The sequence below is a fragment of the Cryptomeria japonica genome, chromosome 9, assembly GCF_030272615.1.
Source record: "Cryptomeria japonica chromosome 9, Sugi_1.0, whole genome shotgun sequence".
Classification (NCBI taxonomy): Eukaryota; Viridiplantae; Streptophyta; class Pinopsida; order Cupressales; family Cupressaceae; genus Cryptomeria; species Cryptomeria japonica.
The window spans coordinates 714,251,232-714,279,176 of NC_081413.1; the positions used below are offsets into that span (position 1 = coordinate 714,251,232).

The 27,945-nt window shown below is 35.3% G+C and overlaps 1 protein-coding gene across 2 annotated transcripts; it reads right to left on the reverse strand.

Annotated features, from left to right (window-relative positions):
- Nucleotides 1-780: 780 nt before the first annotated feature.
- LOC131048543 (calnexin homolog) lies at nt 781-6,044 on the reverse strand. Of its 2 annotated transcripts, none has more exons than XM_057982533.2 (7): nt 5,890-6,044; nt 5,476-5,577; nt 4,954-5,023; nt 1,902-3,028; nt 1,684-1,755; nt 1,363-1,479; nt 781-1,252 (listed from the first exon to the last, which is right to left on the reverse strand). In XM_057982533.2, exons 2-7 carry the CDS (start codon nt 5,557-5,559, stop codon nt 1,070-1,072), a joined length of 1,653 nt encoding a protein of 550 aa, XP_057838516.1. In that variant the 5' UTR covers nt 5,560-5,577; nt 5,890-6,044; the 3' UTR covers nt 781-1,069. The 2 variants fall into 2 exon arrangements, with proteins under 2 accessions (XP_057838516.1, XP_057838517.1); XM_057982534.1 differs by having other exon boundaries at nt 5,861-5,956.
- Nucleotides 6,045-27,945: the final 21,901 nt, after the last annotated feature.

Below are 27,945 nucleotides of genomic sequence, written 5' to 3' on the forward strand. Positions count from 1 at the left end.
CTCCTATTCCTTGTGGTATAAATCCTATTATTAGGAGATTCTACAAAACTGGCTTAACGTGAGTCGATAGGTAAATAAGCTGAAATCCTAATTCTTAGGGTACGCATTCTTGCCTGAACCAAATCCGAATGCAAGACTTGAAGAAAGTAAGGTTTCATAGCAAATATTAAAAAAGAAGCGCAAAACAAAACTTCTCAATACACACCAAAATATAATATACACTTGGAAGTATTAATAACTTCATTCATTAAAGAAATTTGCCTCTTCAGCCTCGCTTCACCTGTAGAAAACTAATTTTAAAAATCCAATGTTTTCAACTTGATTGAGGGCGCGTAACCTATGTTGAACATTTTTTATGGTAACCAAATTCGAAAAATCGCTATTAAAAATAGGCTCTTTATTCTGATCTTCATAGTAATGTTGGTAGTCCAAAAGGTGAAATCCACTAGAGTGCTGCATTAGCATTTTTCTATACTAGGAGAGATATCCTAACATTTCTCTACGAAACGCTGAAGACCTGTGTGTGCTTTATTGGTCACCTCTGACTTGAGAAATTTCAACATACAGAGCGAGAGATCATATAAGAAATGACACTCGTGAGAAAAACAATATCGAAGCACACAGCATAAAATAAAAGGAGCAACATCCCACAAGGAAAATATCTAATTACTTCTATAACCTTCTTTTCTGTGTTTTCCCACCAGTGTTTTAATTGTAAGCAGAATAAGAGTACAAAACCAAAATAAATACTTTGAACTTTAATATATAACACGAAAAATATGAAGCTTCTGAGAACTACACGTTAAATTCAGTTAATTATAAAAAACTGCAATTTCAATATAATTCCAATAATTAATGATTTCTCGGGAAAAATGTTATCTGACTCCTCCAACTAAAGCTCTATGAATGCAGATTATGTGAGCGCTCCTTCTACTGTGTCCCTCAGTTACATATAAAAACAGAAGTTAATGACAGACATGTTCACTACGAGCACTGTGACATGCGCTCGGATTGGTTCACTACAAGCACTGAACAGTGCTGTCAAAAAAATTACTCCACACCAAGCATCTTACGTCTCACGCCTAGATCTCCTTTGGCGAGGAGCTGCTCCTTCCTCTCCTATTTCATTTTCACTTCCACTTCCACTTCCAGATTTCTCTTTCTCTGCCACATTCTCTGAACCTACTTTGTCTTCAGAAGCAGAAGCCTCCTCCTGTGGAGGCTCGTCTTTTTTCTCTGCTGCCTTGACCACCTATAAGAATTGCGAAAGTTCGGCGTAAGCAAACCAGCATTTACAATAAATAATTCCACCAAAAAGTTAAAAGACTAACAAGAAAATAAACCGTTGTCAGGAGTACAAACCTGTGGTTTCTTCCCACCAAAGAGAATCTTGAACAATATTGTCAAGATAACCACAAAAACGGACACCAAAATGCCAATCGTCAAATTTGGTTTCTTTTCAGCTTGCTCAAGTAAATCCTGTCGATACAACAGTAATGGAAAATTTAAAAACACGATGAAAGAAAGCTCAATCCCAGTAACCCATCGATTAAAGACTAGACAAACTAGGAAGTCTAGGATTAACAAAAGGAAGACAAAATTACACATCTACGCATCGGAGAGAACTTCCAGCAACCAAAACACTGAGAACGACAAAGAATCCATAGGAAAAAATATACTTACAAGAATCTTTAACTTGTAGGCGGACAAGAATGAAAGGTTTGCTACGCTGTACAAAATCTCAAATACCTTCTTCTGCAAAGAAACGGAAGGTGTAAGGAGAATTTTTGGAACTTACTCTAACCAAACCATCTTGAACAAACACAAAACACAGTTGATGAATGCACAGTGAAAGAAGATGAGACAAACTACAATGAAAAATATTAAATAGCATAGAATACCTGATAACCAGTGAGTTCCCCTGGTAAAGTATCTTCAGCATCTTCCTCTTTCTGTTTTTCTTTTTCGATGCTAAATTTCCCCTTCCATGTTTTCTCTTTGAACTCCTCTGCGACCTTCTCATCAAATGCAATTAGTATGTTGTCGAACAAAATCCCATCTTGCATTGTCCAGATTTCAATGCCTATAGCAGCAATTGGTTCCAAATTGGGCCTCTCCAACTCAAAGTATTCTGGGTTGGGAATCTGTTGCGGCTTCCAGATACCCTTATAATTTGGGTTATCAATCATAGGGGCATACCATTTTCCCTTGTAAGCAGGATTGCTCTTCATTGGCCTCTTCCATTCACCACAACCAGGGGCCTCTTCACACTTGGGATTGGTAATTTTTGGTGCTTCCCACTCTCCATCTTCTTCATCATCCCAATCATCTGGCTTTGTAGATTCAGGATCATCAATTTCCTCAGGTTCATCATCCAACCAACCTTCAGGCTTTTCAGCTTCCAAATCTTCAATTTCCATTGGAGCCTCCTCATCCCAATCTTCGGGCTTGGTTGCATCAGGATCTGGAATCTTGGCTCTCTCATCCCAGTCTTCAGGCTTCTTATCATCTGGATCGGGAATAGTTTTAGGTGGGATGAGGGCAGGCTCAAAGTCATCGGACAGAAGATTTGCCTTTTTCTTCTCCTCTCCATCGATCAAAATCCTCAATTCATTATCGGGTTTGATAATGGCTGTATAAACATGGGTCAACTTATCAGATGGAACAGACGGAGGGTACTTGAGATGGTGCTCAACATACTCCCCAGACTTGGGATTCTTATGTTTGTAAATGAAGTGTACTTTATTTGTAGCTCCACATTTGTCTGGTCCAAACATGATGGAGTATGGAGCCTCATTGTCAAACTCCCTTGCCTTCCATCCAGCTTCTTGGGGACGAAGGTACTTCAAGTATGCACCTCCACACTCAAGACCATTCTGTAAGCGCACTTCATACTGTAAGACTAGTGACCCATCTTTAGGATCAACAGTCTGTGGTATTTCTTTAACTATGGCGTACTTCCTTGCAACTTCACTTACAAGAAGACCATAGTCCTCGTGACCTTTACTCTTCTCATGTTTCCACACACCTGAAACAAAAACAATCAGAAAAACAATTAGCCTTTCATTAACTTGCTTAACGATCCCTTTACAAGAACTCTTAACAGAATAGAATGCTTTATGAGGAATTAATAAGCAAATAACCATAAGAAATTAGAATACCATACAGATCACCATACGTCAAAGTACAAGAATATCACACATAATAAACACACAAATTTATTTATGAAGCACCTGCACATGCCCATCACCCATAGAATATGACAAGATAAGGCAGTGAAATCTACTTACTAACTACCCACAAAGATCTACAATATAATACAATGGTACAGTTCCAATCTAATGAAATGCAGTACATGGCATCTGAGAGCTTTTATACCCATAGTTTTCGACAGTTATTATGGTAATCTGTTTCTAGCCTAATGTTTCTGAATACTTTTCACTTAAATTTCCTTAAAAATGTAACTTTGCAGTAACTTCCAAGTTCAATTAACTGTTTTGATGTAAAAACTGAACTGAGAAGATCCAAATAGACTACTCGACGGAACCATTGGATATATATATCTAAGTCAATAAGACCAACACTACCTCATCAGATGATTGTGACAAAACTTACAGTGGAGAGGCATACCTTAACCATAAAATCTTTGATCTTGCGGAACAAACTAAGGAAACTGTGATAGGCGAAGATTTAGGAGAGACTAAGATTTTCAGCTGGTGCTGTAGACGAGGTCTAAGAACTTGCTACACAAATTCAAGAGAGTTCGTGACACGTGGCAATCTATTTTGTGGTTTGGCCCTAAAATTACAGGATACTTTTTACTTTCACATTTCCTTAAAAATGTAGTGATGTACTGTAGATGATGTAGACGACGTCTCAGAACTTGGAACACAAATTCAAGAGAGTTCGTGACAAGCGGCAATCTATTTTTGTGGTTTGGCCTAAAAATTACAAAATACTTTTGCTTTCACATTTCCTTAGAATTGTAGTGATGTACTATAGATGATGTCAGAGTTTTTATTACATGCGAAGTTCAAGACAGTTATTTGTCATAGTGGTAATCTATTTTTAGCCTATAGCTTACAGAATAATTTTCGCTAAAGTACCTTCAATTTTCCTCAAAAAATACAACTTTGCAGTAACTTCAAATTGCATCTACTGTTTTGATGTAAAAACTGAACTTAAGGGATTCAATAGAGTACTGAATGAGACCACTACCTATACGTCTAGGCAATAACACCAATGCTGTCTCATTAGATGATTGCCATAACACTCAATGAGAGGCATTGCACAAAATGAGGCAAATTTATCAAAAAACACAATATGCCATATTCTTGAAATGGCAACCATACTGATTTACGGACACGTTTTCTTTTACAGTCTAACACACGTAGCCCTTCAAGCAATTTGTCTAAGGTTGAATCAACACTATGGCAAGACCAAACACAAGGCAACTGTAACTCCGGAAGCAAAAAGACCAGCAATGTGTGCTAGATGCTCTAGTAAGAGCGCACAAATCAGAGAGCATCTAAGGATAAACGGCCACTTCAACGAAGCATACAACCGCAAAGAGACAATCGCCACTGTTTACCCAGCAGGGCTAATAGAAGGTTTTAGTCGTCCTACATGTTATCACAGCAACGTAAATAATTGCACACCGAAATAAGGGTGCTCAAAGTTGAATCATCAATTTGGTAAAGCCTACGCCTAAGAATTAACCAGAAGTGAACATGAAAAGTTAAGTTCTAACACAGAGTTAATCATATGTAAAATGACCAGCAGCGCAAATAGATGACTAAGTAGATATTGATTCGGTTTCTCTGGTACAATAACCGGCAGAAATGGGAGGATTTCAACCTTAGTAAAAACTTTGATCATATACTAAAACAGGTTAATGTCTAATCTCAATATTTCATTTTACGCAAATAATTAAGAGTCGATCATGATTCTAACCTTTATAATCATCCTTCTCTGACACGATCCACTTGCCCTCGTAGTGCTCATCAAAAGATTCATAAAACAGCTGCATAAAACAAGACATCATCTCAATACCAAAACCAAAAGACTTACAACGAAAAGATCTTCACTAAAAGCTTCGCTCTGCAGAGTCTTAAATCATAATTACTTATAAGTGTCCACAAAACTGAAACCCCAAGCAAGATCCAGCGAAGAGAGCATGTATTTAACAAAAATTTGCTTCGATCTATTAACTTTGCCCTGAAATTATACAACACTGAATGCAAATCCTAAAACTTTAGCGAAATGCCCTCAAGTAGGCATGTGTCCCAACAAACAGTACAACGATCTGTAGAGTTTTACAGTTAACACTGGTTGTGTTCAAAACCCTTCTTAAAATCCAGCCAAATAAACATGTGCTGTGATGAATTTTACTTCGATTTTTTGGGGTTTACCGAACATAAATCACAAACCCCAATATAAAAAAACAGTAAGTATAAGCCCATAAACCAAGCTCACCGGTTCGGAAGCTGAAACCAAGACATTCAGCGGTGCAATTGCACAGAGCAGAGCCAAAAACAAAGGAAACCGCCACCGATCCATCGCGACCAGTTAAAGCACCTGCAAATCCAACACAATTTTAACTAATCCACCGTCAGAATCTCCCAAACTCAAATCCCCTTAAAATACACCCAAAAAAGAGCCATTGTCCATAAATAACCCTTGAAAAAACACAAGCACAATCAAATCCTAAGCCGTTCGAAATCGAAAAATCCAAACAGGAAAACAAAATTCATATAAACAAACCCCTACAAATTCAAAAATACAAATACAGAACAGCTCTCAGTAATTGAAAATCATCAGATGCAACTGTGTCGATCTACAAAAGGGCAAAAATTTTAACCGTGCTTGAATAAAACGTCCGAAACCAACCTCGAATATCAGAAGAAAACAGCCGATCGCTCCTCTAAAACGGTTTCCAGAGATCTTTAATAGAGAGACTTTGGGCATTCGAGGGTTTCCAAAATTATTAATATGGGCAAATACGATGATGGAGTCTTGGGCTTACATGACCCGGCCACTACACGTAGTGCCGACCAATCGCGTTTGCGCATTCTCGAAATGAAGCAATGGGAGCTTGACACGTCATGCGTGTGACGTGCACTACTTTTAGGGCAACCACGTCCAGCGTGGCGTCAGCATAGTTTTTGGCCACGCTGGACGTGCTATAGTAGTATGTCGGTCGTCTTTCAAAAGGTTCCGGTCATATGGGCTTTAGTTATATAAAAAAATATCTATCAGGGTTGTGGAAGGTTATTCGTCAAGATTTAGATTTATTTATTGGTCGAGTTGGATTTTGTGACACACATAATTTTGTTAATAAGTTATATTTTCTTTTAATGGGCATTTGAGATGGTAGACAAAAGAATAAATGGAGATAGAGAATGGAGATAATAGAAGGGTGAGATAATTTGAAAATAAGGAGTGAATATATAAAAGTAGGTGTAAAATGGGTATGGGTATGGGTATGAATAAAAAATAAAAAAAATTTTTGTTTATTTATCATAATTTTTTTATCAATTGTGAGAAATCTGGTAACATAAAAAGAAGTTTAAATCTTGGATTGAGTGGTGATCGATCCTTTTGCCAAATACTAGCTTGGTGGCAGAAACATAGAGAAAAATCTCTTCATGGCAAACTTGAACATGCTAGGAAGCAATTAAATCTTGATCTATATAATGAAAAATTCAAACTTCCATTATTGCCCTTGAAACTCGGCTAAGAAAGTTGGATAATTACAAAGGACAAGGTACTAAAATAAGAGCTAGACTCTATTAGATTAGAGAAGGAAACATATGATCGAAATTCTTCTCTAAATATATGAATTACAAGCATAAAAAACAGAGAATTGGTGACATATTAGATGAGCAGTGACTTCACACTGAGCCCACTAAAATTTCTATGGCTTTCCAAAAAAAAAAAAAATGGACAAATGTGCAGCAAACTTTGGAAGAGATTGTTAGGGATTATATTCCTAATAAAATTGATCTTGGATAGAGTAAGTATTTAGATCATATTCTATCATTGGAGGACATTGAACGTGCTCTTTTTTCTATGAAACCTTATAAAGGTTCAAGCATTGATGGCCTTCTGTGTGAATTTTATCAAATTATGTATGATCATATCAAGGTGGATTTTTATATGCTTTATTTGGAGGCATTTCATGATGGATCTTTAGGACCAAACACTAATAAAAGCTTAATTAAACTGATTCCTAAAGGGGACAATGGAGAGACAATTATTAGTTGGAGACCAATCACTTTATTAAACACATATTATTAAATTATTACAAAGGCCTTGGCTATCAGGATTAAACTTGTCGTCCAAGGTATTGTTAGAACTAAGGAAACTGGGTTTATCAAAGGTAGATTTTTTTTGGACAACTTAGTGTTAACTTAGAAGACTCTTGAATGGGCCCAACAATTAAGCCAAGATGCTTTGTTGATCAAGTTAGACTTTAGCAAAGCATATGGTAAAATTTGTTGGAATTTCATCCTTAAAATGCTACATTGTTTAGGTTTTGGTAGTAAATTATAAAAACATGTGCAAATGTTGTTCCAAGATGCCAATGCACAACTAGTTATTAATAATACTTTTGACAATGTAGAAGATGATGGTCAACTACAGGAGCCAAGAATCATCTGCAAGCAAAACACCTATCACACAAAAGAGATCATGCAAAGATTGTATGCTCTATAACAACCAGAAAGTTTTGTATTATTGCAGAAAACAATGGAAGATTCAATAGTGAAGGTGCAATTACAATGAATGAGTGACTTTCTTTATAGAAAGCAAGAGATGCCCTAATCCTAGAATTAGAAAAACTAAATCAATGCAAAGTAGGAGCTAAACTAAGCTCAACTACAAGCTAAAAAAGCTCATTATAAGTGCCTCCAAGTGAACTCAGACTAAAAAACCATAACACCTAGATAAAATAAAGAAGCTAAGTTTAGCTTAAGTGAAAAAACAATCAAGGACCTAACTAATAAATAATTAGATAATTGTCCTAAATTTACTCCAACACCCCCCTTAAGATTAACTAAAAGAATAAGCTAAAGAGCTAATGATGAATGCAAAATGCATGCATGAATGAGTTCCAGCAACGAGGCCTAATTAGGTACTCATGTACAAAACCAGCGCAAATCAATGCAACTCACAACAATGAAATCTCTCTAAACGGAGAAAAGGAGAAAAACGACATAGGAAAAAACCCCTCCCCAAAAGTGAGAGATGTAATGAAAATGAAAAGGGTACTACATGTGACTAAGATGAAGGACTCCAAGTGGCCCCCCAAGTACAGAATCGATCACATAAGTACAATAAATATCCCCATAAGAGATAGAAGAAAAGATGATGTATCCCCCCATAATGAAGAAGCCCTAATGTTGAAGATGAAAGCTTGAGGATGTGCGTTGATGGAGATCCAAGAGCGAAAAAATATGTTTCTCTCCTTAGGAAGAAACAATTCAAGTGCCCAAGACTAAAACAACTCCCTGAAAGGAGATGGAAGGAATAGTGTTTGGATGTGTATCGTGGAAGACTGCTCAACTATCCACGTCTGAATTATGATGTGTAATATCAACTAAAGCAAATCCAAACTATTATGAAGATACTTGATGAACAATCTCTGAAGGTACTAAGGATGGTATGACATGAATGCTTAAACTGTCATCAAAGAGGAATGGAATATCCTCAATCATGTCCCCAATTATTGGAGTGTGTTAAGTATCAAATAACCTTGCATTATCTAGCAAGTACTCATACCACTTTTTTGAAACTGGAAGGAAATAATCAACCCGCTAAACTAAACTGGGCTTTGAAGAAGCAAGAGGTGGATGAGGATCAAAACAAGTCTCAGGAACCACTGCAGATGATTGAAGCACGTATAGGTTCAAGTGACTAAAACTCTCCTCAGATTCTCGATCTACTCTTGATGGATAAGAGATAGTACTAGATGCATGCTCAATGGGAGAAAAATGAGAGAACTCATACAACCATGTTGCATGATCAACACTACCAATTTCAACAAGCTCTTTACTATGAATATCTTTGATGAGCAACGAATCGAGGGTGAACTAAACTATCTTGTCTGACCCACTATGAGTAATATGGTGGATGGAAAGAAGGTTGGAAGATAATGCGAGGACACAAAGAACATTTTTCAATGTTCCACCATCAACCTCAATAGAACCACTCACATTAACATCTGTGTAAGTGTTATTACCCATCAATATATGTGGAAAAGGATGATGCTCAAAAGAAGAGAACATACTCTTTGATGATGCCATATGATGTGAAGCTCCTGAATCAAGAAGCCACCTAGAGGACTAAGAATGTGTCAATGCAAATAGAGCATGGCGCTTAATCTTGTCTTCACCATGCCCTGATGAAGAAGAACAAGAATTTTCATATCTTGAAGTGGTAGAAGATGTACTAGATGAAGGTGGTTGAATATTGTGCTTCTATAGAAGATACATTGACTCGTCGATCTTCTTTGCATAACAACGATGCTCATCATGTCCTGACTTAGTGCAATATGCACACTTCAACTTATCCTTCTTCAATGATGACCTCTTGGAAGAGGAAGAAGAATTTGAATAATCATGTGATTGTGTGTCCTTGGGCTTCTCATATGACATGAAATCCTTGCGTCTTTGGGAAGCAACAAGAGCCTATGATTTGGAAGACTTCAATATCCCCATCTGAACCAACTTAGTTTGCTCTCATGTGAGTTGAGAAGCAAACTCATCAAGTGAAGGCATGGTGTAATGAGTACCAAGAGCATCTCTAGTGGGATAAAATGTAGAGACCAAAATTGAATAAACTAAGAGTCCTTTTCAATTTTGCATTGCTTCAGCTGTAATCTGAGAGACTTGTGTTTGGTGAAGAAATTATGGATGTTGTCAAAATAATTTGGATTCAAGGCAATAAGCTCATTCTCCAACTAAAAAACCCTCAATGCATCTTGCTTTCCAAATAGTGACTCCAATGTAGTCCATATCTCATTAGGAGTTGTGCAAGAATCAACATGAAAGAGGAGATTTGGAGAGATAGACATGCATAATGTTCCAAAATCCTCATCACACTCTTCTCAGCAACACTTGTAGGCTCAACTTTTGTACCCATGATCAATTTGTATAACCCTTGGTGCTTTAAGTGAATCTTCATTTGTTGTCTCCAACTATGATAGTTGATTGGAGAAAGAGGAGAAATATGATTTGGATCCATGAAAACAGTAAAATAAAGTACAAAAACGGATTGATACAACAATATATATCCTCTCAATGCCAAAAAATTCCACTTGAATCACTAAAAAGACAACTAATTTGCACAAATTTCTAAGAAAGAACCCAAAAAGGACAATATTGAGATATTCGAGTACTTGATCAAATATATGTAGAAAATGACCTGGGATTTGAATAGAGAACTCTAAGAGCTTTCCAATGATGTATGGAAGTCGAAAAACAAAGTTTGGATGTGTAAGATATAGCCCCAAAAGCACAAAATTGAAGGCTAACGTTAGAGGAATGGCACAAAAAAATTGTTGCATGACCTAATCAAACTACCTATAGAATAAAATAGCCCTTTGAACTATATTTCCAACTATATCATGTTTTCCTGATTTTGGCTTTGTATGACGAAGTTATAGGCAAAATACCAACTGCTATTATTTATGGTTTGGAGGTCAAACTAGTCAACCATCAACAAGATTCCCAACTAATTGTGTGCTGACGTGGTGTGTCGACTGGGTGGGTAGTTGATGTGGTACTATCTTGATGATGTGGCATACCTTTTTGTTGTCTATATTTTTTGTTGACCCCATATTTTGCCGTGTTTTTTCTGCCCTCAGCCAATTTGACTTGAAATTTCAATTGCTCATAATTTTATGAAATAACAGTTGATCTTGGGATTTTTCAACACTACGGATGCAATGGTGACCTCCATTTGAACTGAACATGCATAGAAAAATTTATCTCAAATTGGATCCCTCAAGCATACGGATAGGAACTTGAAAACAAATCTTTGATGTCATGTAGAATTTGATGATCAACCATAGGAGCAAAGAATCATCTGCAAGCAAAACACCTATCACACAAAAGAGATGAAGTAAAGATTGTATGCTCTATAACAACCAAAGAATTCTATATTATTGCACAAATCAATTGAAGATTCAATATTTAAGGTATAATTGCAATGAATGGATGACTTGCTTTATAGAGAGCAAGAGATGCCCTAATCCTAAAAATAGATGAACTAAAGCAATGCAAAGTAGGAGCTAAATTAAGCTCAACTACAAGCTAAAAAAGCTAACTAGAAGTGCCTCTAAGTGAACTCAGACTAAAAAAGCATAACACCTAGATAAAATAAAGCACCTAAATTTAGCTTAAGTGAAGAACCAATTAAAGGACCTAATTAATAAATAATTAGATAATTGTCCTAAAATTACTCCAACAGACAACACCATTTGAATTACAATTGTCTATATAATAGGGTTGCTTGTAATCACCTTTCTTATACATGCTTTCGGGCTAATGCTTTGGGTTACCTTCTTCAAGGAGCCAATCAGCTGAAACTTATTAAAGGGATTTTTATTCCTCAAAATAAGGTGGTTATTAACTCTAATTTTGCTGACAATAGTATGCTATTTTGGGAAAATTCTAAAAACGAGTTAAGGAACACATTAGACATCATAGAATTTTATTGTGTTGTTTTTGGATCTCAGCTAGCTCACAACAAGATTGAATTTATAATGTCTAAGTTTGGAAATAGCCTTGAGTGGGCTCCAAGAGGGTGGAGGCAGATTATACATGGGGAGATGACAAGATATCTTGGCATTCCCTTTGATATAGAAGTCTCTCTTTTTAACATGTGGGATAGGTTCTTAAACAAGTTGAAAAATAAACTATTTAACTGGGGCAACAAATTTCTATCTTTGGTAGGAATAATTCAAGTTTCTAGTAAATTTTTTATTTCATCCCATGTTTATTATCCATCTTCTTGGATGTCATCCAAGAGAAAATATGAAGATTTGAAAAAGTCGATTGTAAAATTTATCTAGTCAAAATGGGATAGTGATGTTGGTTTTATTGTTGCTTCTTGGGCTTATTGTATTCAACCAAAGGTGGTTTGGAAAATATTGACCCTAAAAATCAAGGGTTGAACCTTGTTGCAAAGTGGATTATCTAAGCTGCAAAAAGGGATGAGCCTTGGAAAGTGTTGGTTTGTACTCAAGATTGTTAAGTTGCAACTAATAAAAAATGGCAAATGTCAATTGGTCTAATAAAATTATTATGTCCCCCTTTTTCAAAATAAGGCTTCCTTTCCTTTGTAATCCATTTGGAAGGCTTGGCAAGGAACTTGTCACTTTCTTATGTGGGACGGTTCTTTGCTTTAATATGGTTTCAACTTTGCTTCATTATCAATTTGGTGGAATAAACATCTCAATTATCATAATCAACCACTGGCTATTTTCTTTCCTAAACATGCTTGTTATTTGTATAAGAAAGGTGTTCGATACTTTAAAGATAATTGGGAATCTAACACTTTTAAATGGACTTCATGGCTGAATATCAGAGAACAATATAGGGGCAATGTCAAGTATAAAGATTTTCTTATATTTGTGTATTCATTAGTTCAACTCAAGTTAGCTATGAAAATATGTACTTTTGGAGATTACACTTCTTTTAAAGATTGAATGGTTGGTGTCTTCTCATTTCCACTATTTTCCACTTAAGAAAATTCATCTTCATCCTCTGCCTCTTTGGAGGATCCTTCCTCGCCTAAACCATAAATAGAAATGTAAATTTAGTGCTGAAGGGTGGACTAAAACGAGTGCACAAATATGAAAATCCAAAACTAATGCGGATATCCAATAGTTGGCCCAAAAAGTTTTACATCGTAAGCTACCCATTAGAGATATACTAAAATTCATTGAAGTTTAACCAGCTAATTGCCCTTTTTGTTTGTGCATTGAAATTATGAAACACGTATTTTGGGACTACCCATTCATCAAACTACTAGCTCGAGGCCCCAATTTATGGAAACTCCTGGGAGTGAATACCATTATGATATGACAATACAACAAGTAGTAAAACTACCTAGAAAAATCCCATACCTACCCTCTTGGAATAATTCATGTAGCCCAAAATAGCCACTTACAAATGCTCTTATAATTATCATAAGGAATCTCACCAAACTAGAACAATATAATAGTCTTTTGTCATAAATGCACTCATTGTGATTCATGATAACCTATGACACATGCCATGATTGTCATACATGCACTTACAACTCCTTATGTACCTAAAAATAGGAGATTCCAAAGGGGACACCTAGCTATTTTGTCCTTTTCCTAAAATCCAAATGATAACTGAAACTGCGTCTTTACATGAGTTTTTTTTTACAATTGTTAGTTAAATGGTTTCACCTCTTACGAGTAAATTATACATAACATTATTGAAACAAACAATTAAAGGATTACATGGCACATAAATCTTAAAATTCTCCCACTTGATATTATACATTGTAATTACAACCATAGAGATACATAAAAATAAAATTAAGTACAATGATCAAGGCCCATGGCCTTCCTACACCAAGAGAACTTATATGTGGTCACCAGCTTCGTAAGTGAATTTGCAACATCATCTAAAGTGTCAACTTTTTTAATCAAGATTTGACCATTCTAAATCATTTCTCGCACAAAGTGATATTGAACATCGTCATGCTTAGTACAAGCACTCTAACTATCACATATGATTCTCAGTATCCTGTGACCAAAATTAATATTATTACCAATTCCATATAGCCATACCACCTCCTTAGAGGAATATGTAGTGATCACATGCGTTGCTTTAGTGATGGACAACTCAATTGTAGTTTGTCTTTTACTCACCCAACTCATTGCTCCTCTGTGTCATAAATTATAACCCTATGCAATTTTACACTACTTTTTGTGCCCTTGCCTTAGTGTGTTTTCTCTTAGCTTTTATCCAAGCCTATTTATGACTTTTGTATTGCAAATATGATGTTATATGTCTACATGTTGATCTCAACCTCTCTATTTGGGCTAAGTGCACCTTATCCATAGCTTGTTCACATGTTTTGGGTGGATAAGAGCATTTGGGACACCCTTGTCCTAGATAGGAGTGCTTGGGGCATCCTTGTCCCTCAAGACAGGGCTGAAATTTGAATATGTCAATGCCTAGTTCACTCTAGTTAGCTCCCAATCCCAATGCCTAAATATGACTTTTGGAGCTCGACCTAATTTATAAAATACCTTGACAAATCTATATCACTTTCATATCACAAGCATTCATATTCCATCCACGATATCAAGTATCAAGGCGACATTTCACCGCACCTTATCCTTCAAGCATTATTTAGATTTAAGCATTATGGAGCAACAACTTACAACAATATTCATGCAAGTGTGTTTTCATGATTGAATATGTTATGCCTTGCCATGTCATTGCATCAACACTTGTGATCACATTTAAAGAGAATTTCATCGTCAACTTTAGCGAGTTTGAGGTGACGGGATTTGGAGATGATAAATACAAATTCAGAAAGAGCAAATTGAGACACACAAAACCCGCTTTTGTAGAGGCAAAAATTAGAGGACAAGGTCGCCCCAAGCACATTTGTCTAACACTTTTTCAAATAAACTTTAGGGAAACACTCAAAACAATATCCTAATCTTGAAAAAGATATTTGTTGTCCACATAGGAGCTCCTAGACAAGGGCACCCCGAGTGAAATTATCTAGCTTCTTTGAGTCCAAATTTCAAACACAGGTCTTTCTGTACTTCCCATTTCCAAATCTATACATTGTGTTTTCATGTCTAATTTGAAACTGCATGTGCATGTTGATACTTGTCAAGTCTACATCACTAGCCCTAGTTCTTGCATTTCCATTGTTCATTTTCAACTCAAACAAATAAGGAATAATTTAATCAATATTTAGCCCTCACTATAAACATTTGGGTTTGAATCTATTGATTTCATCCCTCTTTAATGTAACTAGAGTTGGAAGTAGGATTAATTTCTTGTTTAGATAGTTAAACTAGTGAATACATATTTCTAACCTATTACATTTTGGTGAACCTGATGTGTCTTATTCTTACTTCTGATTTTCATTTTTTCAGATTTGATTTGTGTGCATTTCATTGATTCATATTGGCAATAATTTATAAAATACACCATTTATGCACTCACATTACATACATTTTGTGGTCTAGTTCACCGCTATTACATTTTTGGTGAACCCAACACTTTTCACAATTTACATATTTTTGATTGGGTATTTTCAAATCTGATTTTTCGTATTGAAATTTACAAAAATCTGATTGGTTTTCTATTTCACACATGATTGTGCTCCTTATTAGCTACTTTTACCAAAATCGTGTGTTGGATAATAGCTTCTTTCACTTTATGTTGCTAGCATTCATTTATATGACTTTAATGTATTGCATTATTAAGGGTTTCAAACCTTTTTCCTGCATTCAATTCATTTCTCAAAACTTTCATACATATTTCATGTTGCTATTTGCTGGTATTTTTAAAGAAGTTAATGAAATATTTGGATTTCATAAAGGCTTGGGTAGATGTTTCACATGCAACCCTTGATAATATTAAAGATGATCTTTCATTCATGAGGAAAGAATTAATGCTCCTATCAATGATCTCTCCAACGGAGATGCAACATTGAAGAGTAATGATGAATCCTCTTCTCACAAAGGTACTCTGGTGCAAGAGGGACAAGGTAAGCATGTTAATTTTAGTACATCTATTACTCTAGATCCTCCTTAAGCTCCAAGAGCTTATCCTAATCACCAACATATTTTTAGACAAGATGATGTTAAGCATTTTATTCATGACATGTCTCCAAAGATAACATTGAGTAAAGATGAAGGTTTAGATGATGAGAAATGCATTACGTCTTTTATCCTAATGTGTTTTTACAATTTGTCTTTTTTGTTTTGGATTAAGGCAAAAACGGGTTTTGAAGGGGCCCTAAAACCCTTTACATAGAAGATTCTAAAAGGCTTAGAATCAAAGCATTAGACGATCCAAAACAAAACAGGATGCAAAAAATAGGACAAAACATAGAGCAGCGAAGAAAACAACAAAACGCCCAAACAGGCAAACAAAAAACCGGCAAAAAACCAGAACACAAAACATAGAAATACCGAAACACTGAAAAGACAACACAATTACATGAGGCTCTTAAGGGTCTCAATGAGCTCAGCCTCCAACGGGCTCATATTGTCACCAACCATCCTCATCTCTTTGTAATCCACGCTCTGAGTCCTAGCTTTTTTCTTCATGTTGCCTTGGGTCCACTTGCAAGGGCCTTGATCAGCCCGAGTCTTCTCATTATCATCACCAATATTGATCATAACTTTCTCCTGTTGCACATTGTCAAGATTATTCACCATAGCTTTCATGGCATCTGTCATCTGTTTAACAATCTTGTGACTGTTGGTCATAATTGTGATGAGAGTGGCTTGAATTTTCTTATAGTTGTCTTCCACATGGGTGAGCCTATCCTCAATTTTTTTTTCCATCTAATCATTACCCTCAACAACTTTGTTGATGCAATCCACCATAGATTTCTTTTCATCTTCCATCCATTGCCCACTACCTTTCTGATTATCCTGAGCAGACACCACAAGAATAGCTTCCATCTTGGTACCCAAGGCCCTTTGGTTGAGTCTGACCTATTTAAGCTCATGTAAGAGCCACTTAAACATGTTGAAATTATCAATGGCATGGTCCCTGGCCATACCAAGAACATCTTCATAGTCATCCCTCTTATCACTCAGTTTGACTTTTTTGTTTATCATATGTTTGTTGTGCATTTCTTATACCCATTTCTCCTTTTATATTATACTTTGTGTCCTCACTTGGAGGCATTTTCATTTCATGTCATTTATATTTAGCTCCTATAATGTCTTATATGCCTTGTTTGCTCTTACATTTATGTTTAGCAATTATGTTTTCTCACGTTCTCTATGAATTTATATGTTCCTATATTACAAGTCTACGAGATCTTTATGCTTTATATGTTTCATGTCTATAATGTCTAGCTCTTATACTTTTTACAAACCATGCTTATTATGATGTTCCTAATGCTTACATACAATTTTTATATCAAACCTACATGTTATCATGATTATATACTTCTCATAAACTTATATCTTATTTACTTATTTACATGTTATATAAATATAATAATACTTATATACTATATTCAAACCATATATGCCTCCATATTTATCTTTTACTTACATGTCATAGTCCTTATCCATTTCTAATTTTATTTTACCTTTACATATTCAACCTTCACTAATTAAATTTAAAATATAACTGAAATCATAAACAACTTAAATATATGTTTTTATAATTAAAAAACTAGTCCTTTCACTCTTTTTTTAATATGGAGTATAGTTATGTCTTACTCGATTAAAATTTTACATTAGTTTATTATTATCATTATTAAATAATATGATAACTATTAGAAAAATGAAGAAATCTATTAGAAACTTTAATGAAACATTATGGAGTTGGTGAAAAAGTTCTAGAATCCTTTGAATATTTCAATCTTATCCAAATGCTCAAACTTTAGACGCATCTAATGAATTTCAACATTAATTTGGCAGACTTTGAATATTGTGAAGACGTACTCAACTAACTTTTTAATACGGATCACTTACCTTCAACTAAAATGTATATATCTTGTCATTTTTAAATTTCACCAAAATGTGGTTAACTTGCACTTTACTAAAACATTAGTATGGTCAACCACTTTTCATGTTGTATTTGCCATCATTTTTAAATCATTTTTAATATGATTTGTGTAGTAATGAAAATTTGTGAGGCTTTCTAAATCTTTTCAATAGTTTTTGGTTATCTTTATTTATTATTTAATGTCTTTATGTACTTTTCTTTTTCTTAAATTTATTTATTTTCCACGTTATGACGAAATCGCTATTTGACATAAGGAGAAATCATTTTGTTGTGATGATTTTGCTTTCATTCTAATGGTTTTGTCTTTTGTCAAAATCAACAATTTTGTACAAATGAGTTATGTATGTGAATTACTTTAAAAACATGAGCTTCTCTTGTGTTTCCTCTTTTATTACATTCAATTTAGATCCACAATTTACTCTACCACCACCCAATAGCATTCCTTACAAAACATGTCAATCTAGTTATTTGGGAAGCGTGCAAAAAGAAATCATGGGAAGTTTACAAACTATACCGAAACTTCTTTGTGACCATATAATCAACAATTGTTGTTCTTAACATCTTGATTTCCCTTTATGTCTGTCCTTGCCTTGGAGATGAACCCTATGTTTATTATACATAGGATGGAGCCGCTATGAGAAGGGTTTAAAATCTAAGCACGACTTGGCTACCAATTAATTAGCTTTATATTTGTAGCATTCAACTATGAGTATGAATTTCCCTACATAGATTATATTCACTTACTTTGATTATAAATTTGTTGTCAATTTAAATTAGATTTACAAATTCTTTTATTTCTTAAGTTTGGATTATTGTGTCAGATTGGATTTAGATATTCATTTCTCTCGTTATACTTAAAAATTTTCAAGCTTGTACTAATTATTTACTTTATCAGATGGAATCATAGCTTCCTTTCAACACTATATCACAATTGAATAGGAAAATCTAGACGATTCTGAAGGTTAGGGTTGGATTACTTTGAAATTTGTTGTCTATTTAGATTAAATTAGATTCATTTATTTTTAAGTTTGGATTATTGTGTTAGATATTCATTTTTCTCTTAGAATTAAAATAAGTCAAGCTTAGGCTAATTAATTTCATTACAATATGAAATCATAGCTTCCTTTCACTACAAACTGATATCACAACCATATAGGAAAATATAGAAGGTTACAAAGGTTCAGGTTGGATTATTTAATAGTCTAAACTCCATAATTCCCATCTTGATATAAATTTTGTATGTATTTGTTGGATCCCTTTCATGATAATTGCCTACAAATTTTGATCTTTTTATATAAAGAGATCTTAATTAAAGTGTGTAATCCTCATTTCCTAGGAGAATTTCCTTGTAAATGATGGAGAATGATGCTAGGGAGTTGTCTACATACCATTAGGCTTAGTAGAAAGGAATAGTGTTTGAAGAATAATAGTTTGGTTATTTATGTGGAACCCTATGCTCCTCCAATAACCATTTAGGAGACATAACAAAACACAAAAAAAAAGGAAAATCAAAGTTCTCAATTCACTTAGGAAAAATCTTGATTTGAATGGAGTTTCTAAGCAACCCTCTTTTCTAAGGCTTTAAAATCTTTCCAAGGTACAAAATTTGGGCCATGTATAAAAGCTAATCCTATCCCAAATGGGAGTGGTAGATCTTATGAAAGATCCGATTTTGGGATTTACCCTGGGATTTCCTCTTTTGCTAACAAAGCACTAATGACTTTTTCTTTCAAAAGAAAAGATGGTTATAGAGTTGGAGTCTCTATTTCAATTATTTTTCTTTGATTGGATCATGCTGAAGCCATTGATTCTTTGTCTTGGATATTCAAGTTTGGGTAATATCTTTGTGGGGCCAATATATTAATTTTTTTCACTTTGTATGAGGTTTCTTTATTCTTTATTGTCCTTCTATAATACAGAACAAATTTTAGGTTTCTTTATACCTTAACTTAGAAAATTGTTGAAAAAGAGGCGTTCTTTAGATCATGGGAACCAAAATTGTCCATTACTATTTTTATGCCTATTTGAGTAAGACTTAGACTTTATGATATTCCATTATATTTTTGGTGGAGGCTTGCCTTTTGATGATGGGTTAAAAAAATGGGGAAGATATTGGAGATGGATTGGAAAATGAGTATTAGATTTTTATGTTTTATGCCCACTTGAAAATTTTATGTTTTGGATCTCCCTGTACTTGTACTTAGACATAAACAGGTACCTCTATCTCACATGTTGGTGGATTTTCTTCTAGACAAAGATGATTAAATTTTTCCCTTTTGATGATATCAATGTCTTCAAGATAATCATGTGGCTAGATTTTATAGATATTCATTTCTACCTTAGTTTAGGTTGATCTTTCTGTATACACCTAAAAATGGTTTGAAGATAATTAATTAAATAAACAGTTATTTAATTAATCCCCCTTCCCAATTTAATTAAATTCACTAAGAATTTTGATTAAATTCCCCCTTTCATCTACTTATTAATAAATCTAAGGATTTATTTAATAGGTTCATTTCAATAATCCCCTTTAATTAATTAATTCAAATTAATTAATTCCTCTCATCAAATTCATCATCAAATTCATTTCTTCTAAATCCCCTAATTAATTAAAACAAATCGATTTATGATTTGTTGAGATTAATTAGTCTTTTCCTATTATTTGGATTTTTAAATTCAAATTCTCCTAACTTCTAACCACCTAACCTAACCCCTTATAAACCTAACTCATTCCATCTAACCTTGGGTTTAATTAACCCCATCTTAGCTTGCACATCCTAACCACTATGTCCCCTTTCCTTGAACACTTTGCCCTCTCATGAGCAAAGATTTGTGACACTTGTCACTAAGTGTTCCCTTTCATCCAACTCTTCTAGAAGTCTCTTGACACTTGTCACCATGGAGATGACATTGTCCCCTTTCCTTGAACACTTTGCCCTCTCATGAGCAAAGATTTGTGACACTTGTCACTAAGTGTTCCCTTTCATCCAGCTCTTCTAGAAGTCTCTTGACACTTGTCACCATGGAGATGACATTGTCCCCTTTCATCCAACCTCTTCTAGAAGCCTCTTGACACTTGTCACCATAGAGATGACAATGTTCCCTTTCATCCAGCCTCTTTGCCAACCTCCTCCAATTTAACCATTGATATCTTTAGACTTAATCTTGACCGTTGATTCCTGTCACCTCACCCCTAGCCTTGGAAATCTTATAAATAGACCTCATTTTGGAGTTCAAAGGATCCCGAATCTCATCTCATTTTGCATTCAAGCATTGTTACTATAGGCATATGCAATCTTAGTTTATCATTTTAGCATTGTTATCATGTTCAATTTTAGCTTAAACCTAGCTTATTTTCTAGCATAATCATAGAATCATGTGGCTTAATCATTATCATGGCTAGCTTAAATGCATCATTTATAATTTAAATCCTCCATTTAAGTGTAGTCAAGTCACTGGAATTTGCATAACCAGATCTGAGAGCAAAATTCATACTCGCATTTATTAGGAGGCGATAGATCAATTAGCTATGGTTTATCTTTCTTTGCTTTATTTGTTAACCATGCTTATAATGATCTATTGAGTTTTTTGTTGTAGGAACAGGTATACACTTCACAGGCATGACATTTTGGCGCCCACTGTGGGGTCGAAATCATCATTTTTGGCCTCTCAAGCTTCATAAACTTTCATCTATGTCGGGTCTGGTTCAGAGTGTCGTACGAGCTACTTTTTTGGCTCGTACGAACTCCTTTATGGTCTGAGACGATATTATATTTTGACTCGTATTAGCTCAATCTTGTGTCGTACGAGCCTATTTTGGCTTGTGTCTGAGATCTAAATTTGTGTCGTTTCAGCTCATAAATCATGTCGTATGAGTATCTGCCTCTGGGTTTTTAAAATAAACTGCATTTTAAGGTTTTTTGTTTTTAATCCGAACTTTACTAATGCTAACCCTGACTTGTTTGTGAGATTTTTGGCAGCTTAACTCGTTTCTACAGGACGATTGACGAAGATGAGCTTGTCAAAGACCAAATTCAAAATGCATCAATGACTACTAATAGATCTATTTTGTAGGTTGCCTAAAGGAATTCAACAAAACTTTATGTATTTCTTAAAAAAAATTAGGCACACTTGATTTTACTAAAGGAATGAACAATCATGTATTTTGTGTCTTTGATGATAGGCGAGTATGCTCTCACCTTTCTTAGGTGATCAGAAAGCCAGATCATCTTTTTCTTTTATTAGTGCATTTCTTTAGCAGGTCTGCCCTCCTAAGGAGTTAATAACTCTTAAAGCCATTAAGGTCGATGTGAGGGGAACGACCTAAGTGGGAATGGCTCACGCCAAGTAATCCAACCCACTATAAAATAAATGTGATTTGATGAAAATCAAGTCAACGACAATGCTCGGGAATAGCTCTCCTTCGTACCTTCGGGTATAGCAGACCTTGGTTTTCAAGGCTGGGAGACCTCTTGATTGAGTATTATACCCAGACGCGCTGAACAGATCCCTTACTAGTTCTGGATAAATTAGAAGATACCTGATTCACCTCCGAAAGGGTGATAATCTTTGTGCAAGATAGATAGCAACTCTCCCAAGATACTTGCCATATCATGCCCCCATTAGTGTTTGGAGTCAGATAAAACGACTTTGAGAATCCATTGCGTCAGACTCAGCGGCCGTATTTTGATTAGCTATTGGGTGTGTACCTAAGTTTGCAAGCAAAGGTTTTATCTCCTCAGCCAATTTCTTTAGGGTTTAGCATGCTTGGAGTCACTTATCACATCATGTGTTTGCTATGTATTCATCCCCAAATGAAAAAACTCAGACATCTAAAACTGAAAAACATAAGCAAAACATCAAAATTCACTAATCCAAATTCATCTAAACAAACATTTTTTTATCTCTTCTCTGTTATCTATCGTACGAGTCAGGTTCTCTGTCGTATTGTCTGGTGATTTGGCGTATGAGGTTAATCTTTTATCGTATGGTTCAGAATGAAATGTCGTATGAAACTAAGCTTTTTACATGAAATTTATGATTTGTCATTTGGTCTTATATCCCTTGTCATTCGAGGCTCTATAATATGTCGTACGAGTCTTTGTTTCTGCCAGTCCAAAGTTGTGTCCTGCATGCCTTTTTTAGGTCTGTCATTTTGCTTGATCAGTTTGCAGTAATCATAAACATTTGTTATTTGTTGCTTTGTGCTTGGATTTTCTCCTTTGTTGGCTTGGTCAAGTTATCATCCGTAGAAATCAGACTTTAGAACATAAACACCTCAATATTTTCAAGTGCTCACCCTCAACAAGTTTAAGATCTAAACATCTCAAAGTGCATTATCACCTTCTTTGGTAAACCGATCACTTAAACATAGTTTCTCATTAGGATCTATCATCCTTTATCACGAAACTGAAACATTTGGTCAAGATAATCTTGTCCCACATCGTAGGATATATCGTTCCTATTGGACTTGGTTTTTATCAAATCATCATCATTGCACTCCAAAACCGAAGATCGAAAAACTTGCAAAACTTTAAACACTTGAACCATTTTTTCGTGTTGTATCGCGCTATCACATTTACATCGACAATTGATCACTTACCAAAACAACTTTTGGACAATCGAACTCCTAAAACGGAAACAGAAACATTCGAAATAACTGAAACTCATATCAACATGACATACCAAAGCAAAACACAAGAAGAAAACATGACAAACCAATATATCAGAGAAATCAAACAAGTCCAAAATCAAAATCCAACTATGTCAAAATCTCACAAGGATTCAAATAAATCTCCAAAGAAAGGTGGTTCTTTTATGCAACTCTTAAAGATATCCCTAAAGGATTTGGCTAAGAAAGATCAATATCGTGCACCTATGTCTAGCAACGACTCATCCCCCCACAAGAAAATTGACTCTCCAAAGGCATCTATTCCTACACCTCCTGAAAACTTGCAAAAATCTTCCATAGCGTTCTCACCAAACAATATACCCATCAAGCCTATTTCAGAGGATCTTATTCAAAGCTCATCTCCTTCATATCCAAGCATTAATTCCTTACAACATCCCCACAACGCTCCTTTGCATATTGAAGTCCTCATTCACAAAACGCATGTTAAATGTGTTCTAATAGATGGTGGAGTTGGCCTAAACATCTGTTCATTGATTCTTGTTTGTGCCTTAGGATATTCAGAAGATGCAGTTGATGTCCGAAAAAAGATCACCATAAAAGCCTATGATGAAGAAGAATGTTCCTCCAAGGGAATTGTGATACTACCCATCAGAGTGGGACCTTTGCAGAAGGACACAACATGCCAAGTTCTAGACTTGGACTTATCATATAATGTACTCTTGGGAAGAACCTGGATACATAACTTGCAAGTTGTCCCATCAACATATCACCAGTGTGTAAAATTTCCCTACAATGGACAGGAAATCACAATATCTGTAGATTCAAATCCATTTCAATACTGCAGCAATCTAAAAATGACCCAAGAAGCCATTGTTCCACATAATAGGGAGGCATCATCTTCGAGCACACAATCCAAAGAACAATCATTTGCTTCAAATCTATCAAGCATGGAAAAACAAATGCAGCTAAGAGATAGAGGGAACGAAAAATATTCAATATCACAATTACCACTTTCTCCTAAATCCTTTGAAAACCATCAAACTCTAAACAACAACCAATTGTAAAACATCTTCCGATATTTGATGTAGCATTTGTTAGTGTTGGAACCTTATCAGAGGAAACATAAGACAAAGATGTGCTACAATGGCTATACAAGGACGAAGAATGTCAACAAAAGATTAACAATGTCTACATACATACAAAAAAGTATGGAAAAGGATTTAACATTCTTATAAGAATGGGATACACCAGAACAGGCCCTATAGGAAAAACAAAAGGAGGTATCTCAGAACCTATTCAACCTTACACTCAGTAGACTACTGACAAAAAAGGCTTAGGGCATAGACAAGTTACTTTATCGGAAGACACATCTTTTAGTCAACAACAAGAGGAATATGAAAACAAACAAGAACAACTGGCAATTGAAAGAGAAGAAACATCAGCTAGGCAACAGACACAAGCAAACATGAAATGGGAAAAGAAACAAGCTTCAAATCAACAAGAGAAACAAACTAAAAGCACCCCTCAAGTAGCATTAAATATCAATCAAAACAAGAAAGAAGCTAATATAAATCCAGGAGAACTCATAGCAAAGTTGACGGAACTTAATCTCAGTCTTGAAGAAGTTGAATATGAAAGAAGAAAAGATATAGCCAGAAAAGCAGAAGAAATACTATATGACCAAATATGTAGATTGCAAGTTGCAAGTGATACAGATTCTAATGAATGGGAATGGGATTCCTATCACTTTGAAGAATCAACTAAAGAAAATTTCTTTGAAGGAGATGTAGGAGTTGATGTAGTTCACACGTATGCAGGACAAACATCAGGAACTAGTTCACTTGAATTAGAATCACATTCAGTTGACTTGGACTTAACCGAGGACGATCAGGAATTTCTTATGCAAGGTCATTCTGATGAGAGTACCGTTCTAAACATCGACACACATATTGAAAATTTTGATGCATCCATCATGACCCTTGAAACCCTTGAAACATCCCAACCTGAAGATCCCCTACCTCTAATCCACCCTGAACTTATTGATTGGGAAAATGAAGGACATACCGCCATTGATACCTTTCTGAATGACCATGCCATATTTGTATATCTTAATTGAATCAAACCTGTAACAACTCTCACCAGGAATGTTAGCAATGCATCTTCTAGTCAAGTGGGTGCCAAATCTCCTAGTTGCGAAAGTGAAAATAAAGAAAACAATATCAAGTCTAATGTTGAAAACCATTTATTGGCAACATTAGATCAGGAAAAAGTAAAAAGGAAGGACGCATCTAACGGTGAAAACCTTCTTGAGGCGCCGGAAGATGGGAGATTTGACACTTTACCTGAACACTATCAAGAAAGGTCATCCATTCTGATTGAACCAACAGAGGCAGTTAACATTGGCACAACAGAACAACCAAAGATTCTTCATCCAGCGACTTCTCTATTAGAAGAAGAAATGCAACAATATATAGAGTTCTTCAAACGACGACAAATCAATTTTGCCTGGTCATATGCAGACATATCAGGGTTAGATCCAGAGCTTATTATGCATCACTTAAATGTTAGTCCAAGAGCCAAACCAGTCAAACAGAAGTTAAGGAAAATGCATCCGCATATCGCTCTCCTAGTCAAAGTTGAACTAAAGAAATTACTAGATGTAGGATTCATTAGACCTGTAGCCTATCCTCAATGGGTATCCAACATCGTTCATGTTTCAAAACCATATAAAAGCATCAAAATATGCACAGACTTCAGAGATCTTAATAACGCATGTCCAAAGGATGATTTTCCTTTGCCTAACATCGACATCATTGTAGATTTAACTGCTGGACACTCCATGTTTTCTTTAATGGATGGTTTCTCTGGATACAATCATATCAAAATAGCACCCGAAGATCAAGAAAAGACAACTTTCACATGTCCATGGGGTACTTTCTGCTGGAACGTCATGCCTTTTGGATGAAAGAACGCAGGTGCTACATATCAAAGAGCTATGACAACTATATTTCATGACATGATACATACATTCATGGAAGACTATGTGGATGACATATTGGCTAAATCATACAACAGAGAAGAACATATAGAGATACTGGAAAAGATCTTTGATCGGTTAAAACAATACAAACTAAGGCTAAACCCTAAGAAATGTGTCTTTGTTGTTACTTCAGGCAAGTTATTGGGATACATTGTTTCAGCTAGAGGTATCAAAGTGGATGCAGCTAATGTTAAAGCAATCATGGAAATGACATCTCCCAATAATATCAGTCAACTAAGATCACTCCAAGGAAGATTCCAATCAATCAGAAGATTTGTTGCTCAACTAGCAGATAAATGCCAACCATTTACTCATCTATTGCATAAAAATCTCCATTTCAAGTGGGACCATCAATGTGAGGATGCATTCAACAAGATCAAGGCTTATCTCATACAACCACTTGTCCTAATGTCACCAATTCCAGGGAAGCTGTTGTTACTTTATGTATCAACCACTGAAGCATCATTAGGAGTTTTGCTTGCACAACAGGATAATGAAGGAAAAGAACGAGCTATCTACTACATCAACAGAACACTAGTAGGATACAAGATCAACTATTCACCAACAGAAAAAGCATGATTGGTAGTAGTTTTTGCTTCTAAAAAATTATGACACTATCTACTATCTCACTCCATCAAGTTAATAGCTAAAATTGATCCTCTGAAATATTTACTCAGCAAAGCAACATCAACAGGACGACTAGGAAAATGGATCATGATCCTGAGTGAGTTTGATATTGAGTACATTGATAGAAAAGCTATAAAAGGACAAGTCATTGTAGACCAACTAGTAGAGGCACCACTTCAAGATAATCATCCTTTACAAATTGAGTTTCTTGATACTGATATCCTAAAAGTGACAACAAAAACATGGCAATTATACTTTGATGGTTCATATACCCAACATGGATCAGGAGCAGGTATTCTATTCATCACACCACAAGGTCATACAATCCCAAAAGCATACAAATTAAGCTTTCCATGCACCAATAACACATCAAAGTATGAAACTTTGGTTATAGGTATCAAAATGGCTATAGAATAGAACATAACACAACTTCAATTCTTTGGAGACTCTCAGCTCGTCATCAATCAAATTAATGATGACTATCAAACAAAGGACCAAAAACTAATGCCTTACAAAAAGATGGTAGATGATTTCAAGAAGTATTTTGTAAAAATATCTTTTGAGCGAATTCCAAGGAATGACAACAAAACAGCAGATGCCATGGCAACACTTGCTTCTCTACTTCAGACATAGGAAAATCAACATCGTTATGAATTCTTGGTGGAAGAGTTGTTTTACCCCACCTATAATTGTCCTGATTCCCAAACTATTTGTCAACTTGTTGGGCATGATTCCTCCCGCTATGGCCAAACTTACACTTACCTGAAAGATAACACCTTACCTCCCAATTTATCGAAGAACCAAAAGAGAAACTTTATTCGCCAATCCTCTCACTATACTCTCGTCGCGGATACCTTGTTTAAACGAGGTCTAGAGAG

What these genes read in the sequence shown, in the direction of transcription:
- LOC131048543 (XM_057982533.2), bottom strand. Translation starts at nt 5,559, where the DNA reads ATGGATCGGTGGCGGTTTCCTTTGTTTTTGGCTCTGCTCTGTGCAATT. An exon ending in TGGTTTCAGCTTCCGAACCG is followed by an intron (nt 5,024 to 5,475) that starts GTGAGCTTGGTT and finishes TGTTTTATGCAG; the next exon opens with CTGTTTTATGAATCTTTTGA. An exon ending in AGAGAAGGATGATTATAAAG is followed by an intron (nt 3,029 to 4,953) that starts GTTAGAATCATG and finishes TTTTTGTTTCAG; the next exon opens with GTGTGTGGAAACATGAGAAG.